Raw genomic sequence first — 18,631 nt, 5'->3', positions numbered from 1 at the left:
CTCCCACGCTCAGTTCTCATCCCCCAGACGCCAGGGATGCAGCTGTCTCTGGTTGCAGTGTCATGCCTGTAGTCCCAGCACTTTGAGAGGCCAAGGCGGGAGGATTGCTTGAGGCCAAGGGTTCCAGACCAGCCTGGGCAACATAGTGAGACTTCACTGTAGAAATTTAAAAAATTACCCAGGCATGATAGCGCACACCTGTGGTCCCAGCTACTTGGGAGGCTGAGGTGGGAGGATTGCTTGAGCCCGTGAACTTGAGACTGCACTGAGCTGTGATCACACACTGCACTCCAGCCTGGGCAACAGCAAGACCGTGACTCAAAAACAAAAAAGGGATCACCCTGTAGCTAACCTATAGGACTGGGTACATCTGACTCTAGCCTGTAGGTCTGGGTACATCTGACTCCGGCCTGTAGGACTGGGTACATCTGACTCCGGCCTGTAGGACTGGATACATCTGACTCCGGCCTGTAGGACTGGATACATCTGACTCCGGCCTGTAGGACTGGATACATCTGACTCCGGCCTGTAGGTCTGGGTACATTTGACTCTAGCCTGTAGGACTGGATAGATTTGATGCTCCATCCCTGCCACCAGGTCATTACGGTGTGTCTTGCACAGAGTGAGGAGCACAGATGTGAAGGCTCACACATCCCCCCATGCCTGGGTGTTGAGTGCTTGAAATCTGCACGGCCCGTGAACCAGAACGGTCTGATGAGGTCAAAAGCGTGGGGCCTAGCACCAGCCCGAGGGCCCAGGGGTGCACCAGTGCTGCACCCAGCTCATTCCAGGGCACCCTTCCAGGTGGCCAGGGCTGAGCGCCATCAGGATCCTTGTCACGGGAGCTGGCACGTGCCTGTGCGTCCTGCAGGGCCTGGCCCCTCCCGCTCCACACGGCTGCCTTCGAGTCATCCACAGGGGCACCGGAGAGCGTCCTTTCCCACAGCTGCACTGCACTCCCCGCTGTGGCACACAGCCCCCTCCGCAGTTCCCCCACGCCCTCTGTGGTCACTCCCGCCCTGCACCTGTCAGGCCGACTCTGCCACCATTTGTTCCCTCAGTCCCTGCTCTGGCGTCCGGCTCCTCTCCCCTGGAGCACCGTGAATCAAGCAGCCGACGTCCCATCCGTGCAGGCTGTCACGGGCACGGGCCCTCTTCCCACTGGGGTGCTTCTGAGAGGACGGATGTCCTGGCTGGGCCACGAGGTTTTATGCTCAGCCGCCCTGTGAGCCGCTTTCCCGGCAGCTGCGCGGCGTCCCAGTTCCCCCAGCAACGCCGAGGACACCCAGCTGCCTGGCAGCCTTGCGGGACCTGGCATCTTCCATCCTTTTAGTCTCAGCTGCGCGTGTCATGTTCTTGTTCTCTCCGTGCCCCGTGAACCCTGCCCTCGCCAGCGCCACTACTGGGCGCTTCACCTTGTCTGCGGCCGTCGTGCGCCCCTCTCTGGAGGGGGCAGTGCACGTGCAGGCTGTGAAGTGTTCGGGCCTCTTTCTCACTGATGCTTAAAATTCTGCCTCCGAGTCCCTTGTCAGAATCTCGCCTTGCAGAGACACTTCTCCCTGTGTGTCTTGTCCTGGCATTGTATTCACCGTGCTGGTAGCTGACCCTGAGTCCTGTGCTGGGGCGGTGCAGCAGGCCGCTCTCTTCCTTCAGGAAGCGCACGTGTGTCCCGTGAAAGAAACCTTGGCCGCGGCACAGCCATGCAGCGTCCCTCGTTTCCTTCCAGGAGGGCCTCTGTTTGGCCTTTCACCCTTCGGGCTGGGATGCCCTGTATTCAGTTTGTGTGAAGTGGGTTTGCCTGTGGGTATTCCACGGGGCTCTGTCCCAACTCACTTCCTTCCCTTGCTCCCTTCGGCCACCGGTGCCTGACGGAGACTGATTCTTCATTACTCTGACTTTACAGGAAGGGTTGAAACCGGGCGGTGGGACTTACATCCACCAACTTGGTCCCCCTGTGAGTTCTTTTGTGTTCCCTGGTAAGTTTTCACATGAGCCTGTCCATGTATACTACAAACCCCAAAACGTCAAGCCCTCGGTGCATGTGGGTGGGGATCGCGTGGACTCTGTGGGTGGGGATCGCGTGGACTCTGGGCGGGGATCGCGTGGACTCTGGGCGGGGATCGCGTGGACTCTGGGCGGGGATCGCGTGGACTCTGGGGATTGCTGGACTCTGTGGGTGGGGATCGCGTGGACTCTGTGGGTGGGGATCGCGTGGACTCGGGATCGTGTGGACTCTGGGTGGGGATCGTGTGGACTCTGGGTGGGGATCGCGTGGACTCTATGGGTGGGGATCGCGTGGACTCGGGATCGCGTGGGCTCTGGGTGGGGATCGCGTGGGCTCTGGGTGGGGATCGTGTGGACCCTGGGTGGGGATCCCGTGGACTCTGTGGGTGGGGATCGCGTGGACTCGGGGTCAACAGAGTCGTCTGGAAGAAACTGCAGCCTGTGAACTCAGCAGTGAGGTCCGCCTCACCAGGTTTAGGTCTTTGATTTCACCCAGCTGTGCCCTGCAGTTTGCTTTGTAGACAGTGTGTGTGATTTTTGTTCCATTGTTTCGTAGGTTGATTTTTAATGCTCTTGATAGATGGCATTATTGGAGATTTTATTTTCTAGTTGTTTGTTGCCGGTATGTTGAAATAATTTATTTTTGCATATTGTCCTTGGACCCAGCAAGTTTGCTGAAGATACTTATTAATTCCCGTATTTCGTAAGCGTTTGGATTGTCTACACAGTGTGTTGCTTGTGAATTATGACAGTTCTGCTTCTTCCTCCCCCTCGCGGCATCTTTCAGCCTTTCTCTTGCCTGCTGCCCTGGCTCGGCCGCCCAGGCGGCCTTGGTGTGACACTGTCCTCTTGTTTCCAGCACAGGGAGGAAGTGTTCGTGTGTCATCGCTGTCTGAGAAGCTGGGGTGTTTCGTAGAGGCCCTTTGTCTTAGAGCATTCAGGCTGCTGTCACGTAACTCCCCAGCCCGGGCAGCTCGTCACCAGCAGACATTTACTGTTCACAGGTCTGCAGGCTGGAGGATCACGGTGTGGCAAAGCGGTGCCTGGTTCATCGACAGCGCCTTCCCGCTGTGTCCTCACAGGGTGGAAGGGGTGAGGGAGCTCTCTGGGGTCCCTTAGAAGGGGACTCACCATATTCGTGAGGCCCCACCTCCCAACACCATCGCCTTGGGGGAGAGGATTTCAACAGGTGGATCTTGGGGACCCAGGCATTCAGGCCATAGCACCCTTTATTAGAATAAGAGCGTCCCTCCTCCTGATTCTGGTTTCCTGGTCTATTAGTATTATTAGATACTCCTGGTCATTATTACCGAGTTGCACTTGCTACTGTGTGCTCTGTGTGGGATTTCTGCCTCTGCTCTCCAGTGATAACTGGCCTGTGACTTCCTGTGTCCTTGACCGTGTACAGCCTGTGCCAGCCTCGGAACAGGCACTGGGAAACGCCCCTCGTTTTTATTCTCCAGGGGAACGCATGTGTGATTTCTTCCTTAAATGTTTGGTCGACTCATGGAGCAGCCTTTGGGGACTGGAATTTTCTTGGTGAGACAGTTTTAAATTATGGATTCAATTTCTTGCAGAAACAGCCCTTTCAGATTTTCTGTTGTTTATTTTTTGACTTGTTCTTCACGGAGTCTGTTTCAACAGTCTCTGACTAGACATAAAGTGATTCATGGGTATCCACTATCTGATGTTTGCAGGATCTGTAGTTACAGCTGACATGGCTAATCTGTGTTTTCTTTCTTTTTTTTTTTTTTTTGAGACAGTCTCGCTCTGTCACCCAGGCTGGAGTGCAGTGGTGTGATCTTGGCTCACTGCAACCTCTGCCTCCCAGGCTCAAACGATTGATTCTCCTTCCTCAGCCCCCCGAGTAGGTGGCATTACAGGCGCCCGCCACCACACCCTGCTAATTTTGTATTTTTAGTAGAGACGGGGTTTTGCGATGTTGGCCAGGCTGGTCTCAAACTCCTGACTTCCAGGTGATCCACCCCCCCTTGGCCTCCTAAAGTGTTGGGATGACAGCCTTGAACCACCGCGCCCAGCCAGGGTGAATTAATTTTTAAGAAATCTTTCAAATCATCAAATTTTGATTTTGTTGATTTTCTGTTACTATTTACTTTTCGTTCCATCTCTGCCATGTATTTGTTCCTTTGAGGTAGAAGAGTGTAGATGATCGATCTTAAACTTTCCTTCCACACGCGTGTATTTAAGGTGTGAACTTGCCATAGCTCGCTGCTGTAGGTGTGTCCCGTACATTCCATGAGATGTTTCTGTCGCTGTCCGATTCACCACATTGCCTGGCTGCCCGGGCCATTTATTCCCGCACTTACTGCTTCTCAGTATGTGCCACTTGATTTCCAGACGCTGGGGATGCAGCCGCCTCTGGTTACAGTGCCCATGCGTGCTTTCTGTTCAGGGGAGACTGCGTGCCCGGCACTCCCACGCTCAGCTCTCATGACTGAGTTCCAAGGCTGGAGCGAAGGCCACGTTGAGTTCGCAGACACCCAGACAGGCCTCGCTGAGTGTGCTGTGTGTCTCTGCAGCAGGGGGTCTCTGGGCAGCGTCGGTCAGGCGCGAGGTGCACAGCAGGAGCACGGGCGTCCAGGCCCCGCTGACTGCCCACTCCTGCCCTCTGTGCCCCAGGCCTGCGGCTGCCCCCTCTACTGGAAGGCGCCGCTCTTCTATGGCGCCGGCGGGGAGCGCACGGGCTCCGTGTCCGTCCACAAGTTCGTCGCCATGTGGAGAAAGTGAGTCCTGGGCTGGGCAGGGTGCTGTGTTGGGAGGGCGGAGGCGTCCCCGGGTCCCCGTGGCTCCAGGATGGGTGCCCCCTGCGGCTGCCGCAGTGAGAGGAGAAACCCGCGTATGGGCACAGGCCTGGCCGTCGTGCGTGGCCACCTGCCACGTACCACGTGGAATACCATGCACGTGTTCCACCCTGCGTCTGCGGGGTCGAAAGCCACCCCCCTGTGAGGGTGGCGCCCAGTCATCCTGTCCTTCCAGAATCCTCCAGAACTGCCACGACGACGCGGCCAAGTTCGTCCATCTGCTCATGAGCCCCGGCTGCAACTACCTGGTGCAGGAGGACTTTGTCCCCTTCTTACAGGTGAGAGCCTGCGTCCACACTGCACGCCTCATCCCTCACGGGAGGGCCGGAGTCTACACCGCACACCTTATTCCTCACGGGAGGGCCGGCGTCTACACCGCACACCGTATTCCTCACGGGAGGGCCGGCGTCTACACCGCACACCTTATCACTCATGGGAGGGCCGGTGTCTACACCGCACACGTTATTACTCACGGGAAGGCCGGCGTCTACACCGCACACCTTATCACTCATGGGAGGGCTGGCGTCTACACCGCACACCTTATTCCTCACGGGAGGGCTGGTGTCTACACCACACGCCTCATCCCTCGCGGGAGGGCCGGTGTCTACAGCGTCCACACCGCACACCTCACGGGAGGGCCGGCGTCTACACCGCACACCTCATCCCTCACAATGGGGGGGAGGGGGACTGGAGTCTACACTGCACACCTCACGGGAGGGCCGGCGTCTACACCACACCCCTTATATCCCTCACAATGGGGGGGAGAGGGACTGGCGTCTACACTGCACACCTCACGGGAGGGCCGGCGTCTACACGGTGCGCCTCGTGTCCTCCCACCTGCAGGACGTGGTGAACACGCACCCGGGGCTGTCGTTCCTGAAGGAGGCGTCCGAGTTCCACTCGCGCTACATCACCACGGTGGGTCCCCAGCGGAGGGGCCGTCGGTTGCAGCGCAGGGCGGGGGTGTTTCTGCAGCGGCCGCCGCGGGGGCTTCTGCAGAGCGGGGCAGGCGGGGCCCGGGGGTCCTGAGCTTCCAGAGGGGGCGGCGGCGCCGTGGGAGGGTCTCCACCCGCCCGGGAGCCCGGTGTTGGGGGGACTCTGGTTTTCCGGGGTGGCCGCGCCGCTTTCCCACCTGTCCTGGGCCCGCGTAGCTCCGGGACGTTCTCGGCCAGACCCTCCCCGCTTTCCGCGGCCTGGGGCGGCCCCTCCCGCAGGGCCCTTCCCGCTGCTCCCGCCCGTCCCCTGGCGGCCTTCGTGCGGCTGGGACCAAGGCCGCGCCCCTCTCCCGGCTCCCGGCTCCGTGCGGGGCGAGGCTCCTGGGGGTCTGTGCGCCCACCGCACTGACGGCGCCCCCGCAGGTCATCCAGCGGATCTTCTACGCCGTGAACCGGTCCTGGTCCGGCAGGATCACCTGCGCCGAGCTGCGGAGGAGTTCCTTCCTGCAGGTGCGCAGCGGCCCCGTCCGGCTCTGCCGTCCCCCTCCCTCCCCTACCCTCCCTCTCCCCCTCCCTCTCCCCCCTCCCTCTCCCCCTCCCTCTCTCCCCTCCCTCTCCCCCTCCGTCTCTCTCCCCCTCCCTCTCTCCCCTCCCTCTCCCCCTCCCTCTCTCCCCCTCCCTCTCCCCCTCCCTCTCTCCCCGTCCCTCTCTCTCCCCCTCCCTCTCTCTCCCCCTCCCTCTCTCCCCGTCCCTCTCTCTCCCCCTCCCTCTCTCTCCCCCTCCCTCTCTCTCCCCCTCCCTCTCTCTCCCCCTCCCTCTCTCTCCCCCTCCCTCTCTCCCCCTCCCTCTCCCCCTCCCTCTCCCCCTCCCTCTCTCCCCCTCCCTCTCTCCCCCTCCCTCTCTCTCCCCCTCCCTCTCTCTCCCCCTCCCTCTCTCTCCCCCTCCCTCCGCTACCCTCCCTCTCTCCCCTCCCTCTCTCCCCTCCCTCTCTCCCCTCCCTCTCTCCCCTCCCTCTCTCCCCTCCCTCTCTCCCCTCCCTCTCTCCCCTCCCTCTCTCTCCCCCTCCCTCTCTCTCCCCCTCCCTCTCTCTCCCCCTCCCTCTCTGTCCCCCTCCCTCTCTCCCCCTCCCTCTCTCCCCCTCACTCTCTCTCCCCCTCCCTCCCCTACCCTCCCTCTCCCCTCCCTCTCTCCCCTCCCTCTCTCCCCTCCCTCTCCCCCTCCCTCTCTCCCCCTCACTCTCTCCCCCTCACTCTCTCTCCCCCTCCCTCCCCTACCCTCCCTCTCCCCTCCCTCTCTCCCCTCCCTCTCTCCCCTCCCTCTCCCCCTCCCTCTCTCCCCCTCCCTCTCTCTCCCCCTCCCTCTCTCCCCCCCTCCCTCTCTCCCCCCCTCCCTCTCTCCCCCTCCCTCTCTCCCCCTCCCTCTCTCTCCCCCTCCCTCTCTCCTCCCCTCCCCCTCCCCCCTACCCCTACCCCTCCCCCCTCCCCCCTCCCCCCTCCCCCTCCCCCCTCCCCCTCCCCCCTCCCCTCGCTCCCACCCCCACCTCCACCACACCCCCAGCCCACCCCAGGCCTGTGAGCACTGGGACTGCACCGCCTGCGCTTGGGGTTCTGTGGTTGAGTAAGGAGACGGGCGGGAGGGGAGGCCTTACTGGGCACCACCCGGAGGGGGAGCTGAGCCCTGATTCCCCCAGAGCTGCCCCCCACGCCCGCCTAGGGAGCCGCCCCGTGCTGGAGCTCCCCCCACCGCAGAGTTGCCCCCACTCGGAGTGCCCCCGGCCCCAGCACCCCTGTCCCCACCATCCACGGAGCGGCCCCGCCCTGCCCGCAGCCACGCAGACTTGGGGCGTCCCCCCAGGGGCCCCGTGCTCAGGCCGCCCGGGTCCTTTGGCAGAATGTGGCGCTGCTGGAAGAGGAGGCGGACATCAACCAACTGACCGAATTCTTCTCCTACGAGCACTTCTACGTCATCTACTGCAAGTTCTGGGAGCTGGACACGGACCACGACCTGCTCATCGACGCGGACGACCTGGCGCGGCACAATGACCACGGTACGCAGGGACAGAGGGGTGGGCGCGGCGCCGGGACACCGAGCACACCCTTCTCTCAGGGCCTCCCGGGTCTGCAGCTGCCTCTCCTTCCCCACTCCCCGCTCTGCGCTCTGTGCCTGCAGCTGCCTCTCCAGCTGCCTCTCCTTCCCCACTGCCCGCTCTGCGCTCTGTGCCTGCAGCTGCCTCTCCAGCTGCCTCTCCTTCCCCACTCCCCGCTCTGCGCTCTGTGCCTGCAGCTGCCTCTCCAGCTGCCTCTCCTTCCCCACTGCCCGCTCTGCGCTCTGTGCCTGCAGCTGCCTGTCCAGCTGCCTCTCCTTCCCCACTGCCCGCTCTGCGCTCTGTGCCTGCAGCTGCCTCTCCAGCTGCCTCTCCTTCCCCACTGCCCGCTCTTGTGTCCCCGTGTGCGCCTCTGCCTGAGGCCTCTGCCTGCGGGCGTCTTCAGGGTCAGCGTGGGCCGCTGGTCCTCAGGCTGGGACAGCCGCACCCGGGCCCGAGGGCCAGCAACGCCGTGGGGCTTCATTGTTAACACTCGAGCAAGGGCCGCAGAGCAGACGCCTTCCCTCAGGAGCTCCGGGTTCCAGGTTCCAGCCCCCAAGGCCTGCAGCAGTTTCCATCCCAGACTAGGTGGAGCCCCGGGCTTAGACGTGGTCAAATACCTGCGCGGAGCCGGTGCCTCCCAGGTGTCCTCACGGCAGCCACCACCTCCCGGCTCCTCTGAGAGTCGTGGACACTTCCAGGAACTCAAACCGGCCTGTGGCCTGAGGGGCTTGAGTTTTCTAAAGGGTTCAAGTGTTTTTCCCCCAAAAAAACCATGTGACCAAGACTATTTCCAAATTACGGTGGCATCTGTTGCGTGTGGTCAGCTCACATTCCTGGTTCCCCGAACGTGCGCTCCAGCCATCTTCGTCTCCCGGGGCTGGTCCTGGGTCGCGTGGCCGCAGTAGATCCCTGCGTCGGACGCGCACCTGAGCAGACGTAGCATTCCCTGGATTTATCCTGCACTAGTTCAGGGAGCCACCTACGCCCTGGGCCCCTAACTAGCCCGGAGAAGAGCACAGCTCCACAGTGCCGGCCCGTGTGGCCCGAGCCAGCGCTTGCACAGCTGGGAATCTGCCCAGAACCAGGCACTCACTGTCCCTGTGAACCCCCGGCCCGGCCCCATCTTTCCGTGCTCCTGTGGAAGCCACTCTCAGTCCCAGGGCAGGACGGTGTCTGCGGCCGGGCTGGGCTGTTTCTCACGCACTGCGGCCTGAAGCCGGGGCACCTTGGCTTGTGCGTCCCAGGGACACCGGTGACCGCAGGGATGGCCGCCCAGGCTGCGGGACCTTGTCGTGGCCACCTGAGCTGACGGCGACGGTGCCTTCACTCTTGCTTCTTGTTAGTGAAGTTTTGGTTGAAAGGTGTTTGTTTTCGTGATTGCACTCGAGGTCTCTCTCTCCCTCTGGAAGCTGAACCTTTGAGGCCTGAATGTTCTGCTCTTTACAACTCGGTCTTGGAACCATGCTGAGCTTTGCACTCTGTGGATTTCACGCTGGACTGGGCTCTGCTCGACGGGAAAGGGTGGTGGGCACCCAGGAGGGGCCTGTGCAGGGGCATCGGAGCCCCGGGGCCCTCCCAGACCCAGGCCTCCTCCCAGCACTTCAGTCCCCACCGCATCCAGCCTCCGCTCGGGGGGTGGTGACGTCAGGGCCCAGGCGCAGTGCGGGCTGCCCATCAACCCCATTCCTTTCCAGCCATTTCCACCAAGATGATCGACAGGATCTTCTCAGGAGCGGTCACACGGTACGTACGGCTCAGGTGCCTAGCGGCAGCCATCGCCCCACAAGGACCCGGTCCCTCTCCTCATCGTTGCCTGACATGAGCTTGTCGTGTCCTGACAGCGAGTGGCCGTCACCCCAGGCCCTGGGGGGGGAGCATGTGTCTCTGTCACGTGAAACCCTAGTGGGGTGGCGGGGGGGGGTGGCACAAGACTCTGTCACGTGAGGTCTGAAGAAGAGGGTGGCCCAGGCCCCAGGTGAGGGGTTCTTGTCAGGCACTGGGCCTGAGGGAGCAGTGACGAAGTGCACGCCTGACCCTGCCTGGATCTGGGGAAGCCCTCCGGCCACGTGGCCTCCACCTCCTCCCTGGAGGGGCAGGAAGAGGGCCGGGCCCCGGGGGACCCCTCTCACGGAGGCGCGCGGGCAGGGGCCTGTGAAGCTCTCCCTGACATGCCTCTTCGTCTCTCCATCCTGGCCTTGGATCTAGAGGCAGAAAAGTGCAGAAGGAAGGGAAGATCAGCTACGCCGACTTTGTCTGGTTTTTGATCTCTGAGGAAGACAAAAAAACGCCGACCAGGTGGGTTCCTGCCACGGCACGTTCGTCCCGGTGGAGGAGCCGGGAGCCGCCCACGTGACGTGTGTCCCCAGGCGGATGCGTGTGCGCCTGGTGGGGGCTGCAGGGGACAGGGGGATGCGTGCACGCCTGGTGGGGGCTGCAGGGCACGGGGATGTGTGCACGCTTGGTTGGGGGGCTGCTCCAGGGGCTGCAGGTCACGGGCTAGAAGGGCCCAGGGCAGGGGCTGACAGAGCTCGCCATGCCGCAGCATCGAGTACTGGTTCCGCTGCATGGACCTGGACGGGGACGGCGCCCTGTCCATGTTCGAGCTCGAGTACTTCTACGAGGAGCAGTGCCGAAGGCTGGACAGCATGGCCATCGAGGCCCTGCCCTTCCAGGACTGCCTCTGCCAGATGCTGGACCTGGTCAAGCCGAGGACTGAAGGTGACGCCCCTTCGAAGGGGGAGGGGATGGACGGGAGAGGGGACGGCCCAGGGCGAGGGGACGGACGGGAGAGGGGACGGCCCAGGGCGAGGGGACGGACGGGAGAGGGGACGGCCCAGGGCGAGGGGACGGACGGGAGAGGGGACGGCCCAGGGCGAGGGGACGGACGGGAGAGGGGACGGCCCAGGGCGAGGGGACGGACGGGAGAGGGGACGGCCTAGGATGAGGGGACGGACGGGAGAGGGAACGGCCCAGGGCGAGGGGACGGACGGGAGAGGGGACGGCCCAGGGCGAGGGGACGGACGGGAGAGGGGACAGCCTAGGATGAGGGGACGGACGGGAGAGGGGACAGCCTAGGATGAGGGGATGGCCCAGGGCGAGGGGACGGACGGGAGAGGGGACGGCCCAGGGCGAGGGGACGGACGGGAGAGGGGACAGCCTAGGATGAGGGGACGGACGGGAGAGGGAACGGCCCAGGGCGAGGGGACGGACGGGAGAGGGAACGGCCCAGGGCGAGGGGACGGACGGGAGAGGGGACAGCCTAGGATGAGGGGACCGACGGGAGAGGGGACAGCCTAGGATGAGGGGACGGACGGGAGAGGGGACAGCCTAGGATGAGGGGACGGACGGGAGAGGGGACAGCCTAGGATGAGGGGATGGCCCAGGGCGAGGGGACGGACGGGAGAGGGGACGGCCCAGGGCGAGGGGACGGACGGGAGAGGGGACGGCCTAGGGTGAGGGGACGTCCCAGGCTGAAGGGACATCCCCCGGTGGAAGGACGTCCCCCTGTGAGGCACTGTCCCTGCTGCGAGGGGACACTGGGGGAGGGACACTCCTACTCTGAGTTTGTGACGAGCGCCAGCACCACAGGTGCGCAGTCTCATGGTGCAAGAACGTCCTATTCGGGGCGTCGACACCCCGAGGGTGACCTGGAGAACCCAGGGCCGGGGCTCACTGGGGACGTCGGATCCGGGCTGAGGGACCAGTTGCCACATTTGTGCTGATGCCGCACAAGGCGGTCCTCCCCTCACCGCTGTTCCCCCCACACCATCGCCCCAGCTCTTCCCGCCCGCCCTGGTGCCCTCTAAGGCAAAGGAGAGACCTCACCATCCACACCGCCTGGCTTCCTTCTGCATCTCAGAATCCAGCTCTGGGGCTTTCACTTTGGAAATGGCTCTGAAGCCCGGGCAGCGCCCTGCAGTCCTGCCCTTCCCTGGCCGTGGGGCTCCTCCCGCTGCTCAGTGTCCCCGGGACACCCTCCGGCCTCTGCCTGCACGGGGAGCTCCGTTCTCTGTAATTTCAGATCCAGAGCTGCCTCCACGACGTGGCCTCCCACACCTCAGTCCCCACGCAGAACCAGGACACGCGTGTCCGCCTTTCACGTCAAACACGTGGCGTGAGAGCCCAGAGCTTCGTGCCGTGTCCTTAAGCACGTGTGACCGGACGCGCACGCCCCACACGCAGGCCCCAAAGGTGAGGCCTGGCTCACACGCCTTGGACGCGCTCCCCTCCCCACAGGGAAGATCACGCTGCAGGACCTGAAGCGCTGCAAGCTGGCCAACGTCTTCTTCGACACCTTCTTCAACATCGAGAAGTACCTCGACCACGAGCAGAAAGAGCAGATCTCCGTGCTCAGGGTGAGTGCGGCGGGCACGCGGGCTGGGCTGTGCCACGCCGTGTACGTAACGTGTGTGCTTCCTCCAGGACAGTGACAGCAGCGGCCCCGAGCTCTCCGACTGGGAGAAGTACGCGGCTGAGGAGTACGACATCCTGGTGGCCGAGGAGATCACGGGAGAGCCCTGGGAGGACGGGTGAGCGTGCAGACGGGGGGATGCGGGGCCAGTCAGGTGGGGCGCGCGGACTCGGGGGGCAGGGTGAGACCCGACATGGGGCCGGTGCGGTAAGGACAGCCAGTGACGGCGGGGGGGTGGGGGGGGGGGGGCTCAGTGCCGTCTCCCTGCGGCACCACCTGTTCCCTGCAGCTCAGTGGCGGGACCCGGGAGTCCCCCACCCGTTGCCCCCCGCCCATTGCCCCCCTGCGTGGGGTTTTGTGATCCTGGGCACGAGGCTTCGCACATCAGGCCAAGCACGGGGAGGCTGAGTGGACGCATTTCGCCGACAACCTCTGTCCTTAGCCCACGGCTGCCACCTACTGGGCAGGCTGCAGGGCCCGTGGCCATTCCGGGACCCACTTCGGCGTTCCAGCCTCGGAGGCCCCGAGAGGCACTGGGCTGGTTGCTTTCTCGCTGAGCGTCAGGATTCTTCGTGTCTTCAGGGTACAACCCCTTTATGTGCGATGTGTTTGCCTTTTTCCCAGTTTGTGACGTATGTTTTCACCCTCTTCACATGGCGTCTCAGAGATGTTCTGAATCTGGAGGAAGAGACACTGGTTATTTTTACGGCTGTGTTTTTGCTGTGTCGTGTCTAAGAATTCATTCCTGAATCCAAAGCCACAAAGATTCTCCTCTGCGATGTCTTGCATTTTGGTCTGGAGTCCGCTTGAGTAACCTTTCCTGTGGGGTGTGAAGCTCGGATTGAGGCTCACCTTGTTGTATGTGGGTGTCCAACCGTCCCAGCACCAGCTTTGCAAAAGGCATCGTGATTGTGCCGTGTGCGGGCTGCGTTCCTGAGCCTTCCTCCGTTCCGCTGCTGCACGCGTCTGTCCGTTCCCACTGCACAGATGACTGCAGCGAGAAGCCTCCGACGTGGGTGCCGTGTGGAACCGCTGGGGCCATTCTGGTATTTGGCTGCCTGTGTGAATCTTAGACTCAGCCCGTCCTTGCTCTGCCAACCTGTGGGAACGTGTGTTGGACGGTGACGTGGTGGTGAGCGCTGGCCCCGTGACCACGTAGACTGGCCCTCACCAGCCTCCCGTGGTGCACACTGCAGCGACGTGGTCACTTTTCCCATCCTGTGCTGAGCTTCTCCACGCTTTTTCTGTTGCAGACTGTGTTGGCTATTCTGGTTTCTTTGCCTTTGTATGAAAACACATAAGAATAAGCTCCTTCTGGCTGGGCGCGGTGGCTCACACCTGTCATCCCAGCACTTTGGGAGGCCGAGGCGGGCGGATCACAAGGTCAGGAGATCGAGAACAGCCTGGCTAACATGGTGAAACCCCGTCTCTGCGCAAAATACAAAAAATTAGCCGGGCGTGGTGGCGGGCGCCTGTAGTCACGGTACTCGGGAGGCTGAGGCGGGAGAATGGTGTGAACCCGGGAGGCGGAGCTTGTAGTGAGTCGAGATCGCGCCACTGCACTCCAGCCTGGGCGACAGAGCGAGACTCCGTCTCAAAAAATAAACAAAAAAAAAAGTCAAGGATGGTGGCTCACGCCTGTAATCCCAGCTACTCAGGAGGTGGAGGTTGCAGTGAGCCGAGATCACACCATTGCACTGCAGCCTGGGCAACAAGAGCGAAAGTCCGTCTGAAAAAAAAAAAATTCTGAATTTTTGAGTGAGATCTCAATGAGTGAATGGATGCATGTGGGCCCAGCTGCCGTCTTCATAGCCGTGGGAGGCCCAGTCCACAGGCGCCGTCCGTGTCTCCCGGCAGGATTTTTGTAGCTTTCTGTGTAGACTTGATGCGAATGCTGTGAGACTTCTGTTTGAGTGTTTCCAGGTTTTGCTGTTGTCAACGGTACTTTTAAGGTTCCCAGTTCCAGTTGTTCGTTGGTAGCATATAGGATTTTTTTTTTTTTTTGAGATGGAGTCTCACTCTGTCGCCCAGGCTGCAGTGCAGTGGCGCAATCTCGGCTCACTACAAGCTCCGCCTCCCGGGTTCACGCCATTCTCCTGCCTCAGCCTCTCCGAGTAGCTGGGACTACAGGCGCTGCCACCACGCCCGGCTAATTTTTTTTGTATTTTTAGTAGAGACGGGGTTTCACCGTGGTCTCGATCTCCTGACCTCGTGATCCGCCCGCCTCAGCCTCCCAAAGTGCTGGGATTACAAGCATGAGCCACCACGTGCCCGGCTACATATAGGATTGATTGACCTTGAGTTTTGCACCTTTATGAAACACACTTACTAGATCTAAAAGCTGTCAGTTCTTTGGGGTTTTCTGCGTGGACAGCCCATGTCTGTCAGTGGGTCTGTTTCTGTTTCCTGCTTTTCACCCCTCTGGGTACGTTGCTTCCTTTCTCTTGCCCGCTGCACGGCCTGGAACCCGCAGGGTGATGTGGATGTCAGCGCAGACCACGCCCAGCCTTGAGTGAGCCTTGCTGGTTTCCGTGTCGCCCTCGTTCCCAGTCCTGGGGACGTCTCCCCTCACGCAGCAGTAATCACGCTCATTGGCGAGGATGTCCTGGCCTGTTCTGGTCTGCGGAGACTTTTCTCGCGATGGGGGCCGAGTTTCTCAGAGGGTTTCACCCCGTGGTTCCTCTGTCTGTCCATACGGCGAGTTACACCGAGTCATCAGCCAGCCTTCTGTTCCTGGGATAGAGCTTACTGAGTCATACGTTATCCTTACATATTACTGGATTCTTTTTGCACAGATTATCTGTAGTATTTTTTTATTTTTTTTTTTTGAGACAGGGTCTTGCTCTGTCACCCACGCTAGAGGGCGGTGGTGTGATCTCAGCTCACTGCAGCCTCCACCTCCTGGGCTCAAGCGATCCTCCAGCCTCAGCCTCCTGGGAAGCTGGGACTACAGGACTGTGCCTCCACGCCCAGCTAATTGTTTGTTTTTTTAGAGACAGAGTCTTGCTGTGTTGCCTGGGGCTGGTCTCAAACTCCTGGGCTCATGTGATCCTCCCACCTCGGCCTCCCAGAGTGCTGGGATTACAGGCACGCACCAGCACACCCGGCTAATTTTTGTATTTTTTTTGTAGAGATGGGGTTTTGGCAAGTTGCCCAGGCTGGTCTTGAACACCTGAGCGCAAGGGTTCTCCCCGCCTCGGTCCCCCAACGTGCTGGAGTTACAGGCGTGAGCCCCCGCCCAGCCTTGAGTGAGCTTTGCTGGTTTGTGTGTTTCAGAAACTCGCCCAGTCACATCAGTGAGTTACTGTTGATAATATTTCCTGCTTGTGACGTTAGTGTCTGCAGAATCCACAGCGATAGCTTCTCTGGCATTCCTGAGACTGACTTGTCTGTGATCAGTGAGGCAAAGGGACGATGAGGGTCAATCATCGTCTCAGGGAACCACAAGAACCACTGGTTTTTCTCTCGTGTCTTTGTGCTGCTGTTTTGTTGTCTTTATCTTCGGGCAGCAAGTTGGGCCATTGACGCCGCAGCCCGGCCTTCTCATTTCGGTGCAGCTGAGAATACTTTCTGGTTACCGTTTGGTTCCCGACCCACGGGTTCCATGGAGCTGCATTTTAACCCCTGCTCCCCCATCAGCCGCCCCGTCCGATTCCCGCCAAGCAGCACAGGGCCCCCCGCGGCCCACCCTGGGCCGTCTGTCCCGTGTGTCCGTCCTCCTCGTGCGCGGTTGTCTGCACCGTGGCTCTGACCTGGCAGCCAACCTCTGCGTCCCCGCCCCCCACAACTTCCCAGTCTGCCTTCTCCTGCCGGACACCCTGGGGCAGCTGTGGCCCCCAGACATAGCCTGGATGAGTGTGCGCCTGTCCCCACCACCGTCTGTCACCTCCGCTCCCCACCTGACCAGTGGCCAGCGCCACACCGGGGTCGACTGCCTTCCCCGTGTCTACGCCTGCTCCGGCAGTGGGAGCTCAGCGACAGGCTGGGGGGGGGGGGGGGCGTCTGGGAAAGCAGAGGCGTCCCCACGGGATGTGGGAGAGTCTGTGTGGCCGCGCTGGTTTTCCTGGGGCAGCGCCCGACGTCACGGCCGAGACCTTCACGGAAGGCGCGCGTCTGGTCCTCGTGCTGCCGTGTGTTCTGGTCAGAATGGAAGTGGTGGCCGCCACGAGGTGCTTCTGTGTGTTGGGAGAATTTGTCTAAGCCGTGGTCCCTGTTTGTTCCTCAGTCCCGTGTGGACACCACCATCCAGTTGTGTAAACACAGGCCCCTGGCAGCTCAGAGGCTGCCCCCCTGAGTCACCGTCGTGTCGCTTTGGGGAAAAGGCGCGCCTGCCCGCCCGGTTGCTCTGTGTGTACCTCATGCCTGGGCTCCGTCCCGTCCCGGGTGGGTTTTTACCGCAGGCGCCTGCCCCGGGCGCGTGCGTGGAGCCGGGTTTCTCAGCCAGGAGTGCGTTGCCGGCTCAGCGGCTGGAGCTCAAGGTCGGCTCAGGGGACTTCCCCGTGCTGGAGGCTGGGGGGCCGAGCAGCCTGCAGTTCCCGGAGTTCAGGGCCCAGGGCCTCGCTCTGCGCCACGAGCCACGTCTTCACCATCCCCTCGTTGCAGGTTCGAGGCCGAGCTCAGCCCTGTGGAGCAGAAGCTGAGTGCGCTGCGGTCCCCGCTGGCCCAGAGGCCCTTCTTCGAGGCGCCCTCGCCCCTGGGCGCCGTGGACCTGTACGAGTACGCGTGCGGGGACGAGGACGTGGAGCCGCTGTGACGCCACCCGCGAGAACGCCGCCGCGGGGCCGCTCCCCACGTGCCACGGCCACCACCGGGACACCGCGGCTTGTGTAAAAACTGTTGTCTTTTGTGGAAAATGAGTGCGTTTGTATGGAATGATAAATTTTTATTTATTCACAGAAGCGTGTGGATGGCCGCTGTGGGTTCGTGGCCCGACCTGCCTGGAGTTCTGTTCCCCGGGGACACGTAGGGCTGCTCGTGAACGGGACGGGTTCCCACACTGACACCCTCCGGCAGTTGCCGTTCCCGAGTTGACCCGGCCTCAGTCCCGGGACCGGCGTCTCCGGAAAGGGTCTGTGTGGGCACAACGGTGACCGGCGGCTCCCGGGCGCCTCGCCAGTCCTGAACAGCAGCCTCCGCCACAGCCTGGATGAGTTTTGTGTAAATGTACAAAAGCGTTTCTGGCAATCACGCTTGTATTTTTGAATGAACGTTGGAGGATTTTCAGCCATGGCGTGGGCTCCGTTCAGGATTTACAAGCGTCAGCACTGGGTGGGGACCGCGGCCACGCCAGATGCATCGGGATATGCAGCCTGGGCCTCTCTGCGGGGAGCCCCATCCTCGGGCCGTTCCCTCCCAGAGCTACGGACCCAGGCTGCATTCCACAAACGCCCCCCAGGAGGAAGGAGCCAGAGTCGGACGTCCACAGCCGGGAGCCACGTGCAGCGACACCTAAACGAGGGGGTTCGGAGGCCCCGCCGGGAGGAGCCCTGTGTGCAGGGGAGACCACGCGCCCCCAGGTCCCCCGACGCAGATGAGCCCAGGCCCAGCTCTGCTCCCTCTGCAGGCAGGGGAGGGTCACAGGTGGTGACCATGGGAATGACCCCCTGTCCTCACACAAGACAAAATGCTCCCCCAGGAAAGGGAGGTGGCAGTGTCCACAGGGCAGGGCACAGGCGGGCAGGGCGGCCCTCTGCACTTGGGGAGGGGAGGGCAGAGCCGCGATCACCCCCAGAGCAGCACACACGCCCCGTTCATCCACTGGCAGCCGTGGCTGTGAAGGAGGTGGACACACAGGGTGGTCCCGTGACCCAAGGAGAGACGGTGGGGGCTCGGGGCAGTGGGTAGACGTGGCAGCACCCCCCAGGGAAATGGCTGCCCCCAAGGTGTCCTCTGTCACCTGGTGCTCCCCTGAATTCCTGGACACCCCCACCTGGGTCTGCGAAGGGTCAGGGTCCCCAACGGGACAGGTGCAGGGCTGGAGGGTCTGACTGGCTGCTGCAGGGAAATGACAGCAGGAGCCACGGCCTGCAGGGCCCACCCCGCCCCGAACTCCGGGGAGCCCGTCTGGGGAGCGTGTCCGCCCCACAGCACCTCAGGACACCCCCCCACACACACCTGTGAGCTGGAGCCCTCCCAATTAGGATTCAAGGCTGAGACATCAGACGCCTCCCTGGGGCAGTGAAAGACAGCGTCCCCCACCCACGGCCCTGGTGAGGCCCCTGCACGGCCCGAGTGTCGTCCGGCGTCCTCGCACCCACCGCATTCCCCAAGCACCCCGTGCTTCCCCAGCCGTGGCCCCAGATGCCCTGGGCTGTGCCAGGGCCGGGCGTGCCTTTGCTGGAGAGGTCGGGGGGGGGGGGGGATCCTCGTGGAC

At 62.2% G+C, this 18,631-nt stretch overlaps 1 protein-coding gene across 2 annotated transcripts in view; it reads left to right on the top strand.

The window, feature by feature from the left end:
* The window catches only part of LOC129475538 (serine/threonine-protein phosphatase 2A regulatory subunit B'' subunit beta), a 50,708-nt gene extending 33,227 nt beyond the window's left edge, over positions 1-17,481 (top strand). For both annotated transcript variants that reach the window (XM_055267647.2, XM_055267648.2), the window contains exons 3-13: positions 4,645-4,748; positions 5,002-5,104; positions 5,670-5,744; positions 6,185-6,271; positions 7,652-7,808; positions 9,542-9,590; positions 10,053-10,142; positions 10,390-10,565; positions 12,084-12,202; positions 12,270-12,376; positions 16,861-17,481. In XM_055267647.2, the coding sequence (XP_055123622.1) occupies positions 4,645-4,748; positions 5,002-5,104; positions 5,670-5,744; positions 6,185-6,271; positions 7,652-7,808; positions 9,542-9,590; positions 10,053-10,142; positions 10,390-10,565; positions 12,084-12,202; positions 12,270-12,376; positions 16,861-17,011 (1,218 nt within the window). In that variant the 3' untranslated portion in view covers positions 17,012-17,481. The remainder of the gene's footprint in view (positions 1-4,644; positions 4,749-5,001; positions 5,105-5,669; positions 5,745-6,184; positions 6,272-7,651; positions 7,809-9,541; positions 9,591-10,052; positions 10,143-10,389; positions 10,566-12,083; positions 12,203-12,269; positions 12,377-16,860) is intronic.
* The last annotated feature ends 1,150 nt before the right edge of the window (positions 17,482-18,631 follow it).

The sequence above is a fragment of the Symphalangus syndactylus genome, chromosome X (genome assembly GCF_028878055.3).
Source record: "Symphalangus syndactylus isolate Jambi chromosome X, NHGRI_mSymSyn1-v2.1_pri, whole genome shotgun sequence".
Classification (NCBI taxonomy): Eukaryota; Metazoa; Chordata; class Mammalia; order Primates; family Hylobatidae; genus Symphalangus; species Symphalangus syndactylus.
This window is presented reverse-complemented; position numbering and strand designations above follow the sequence as displayed.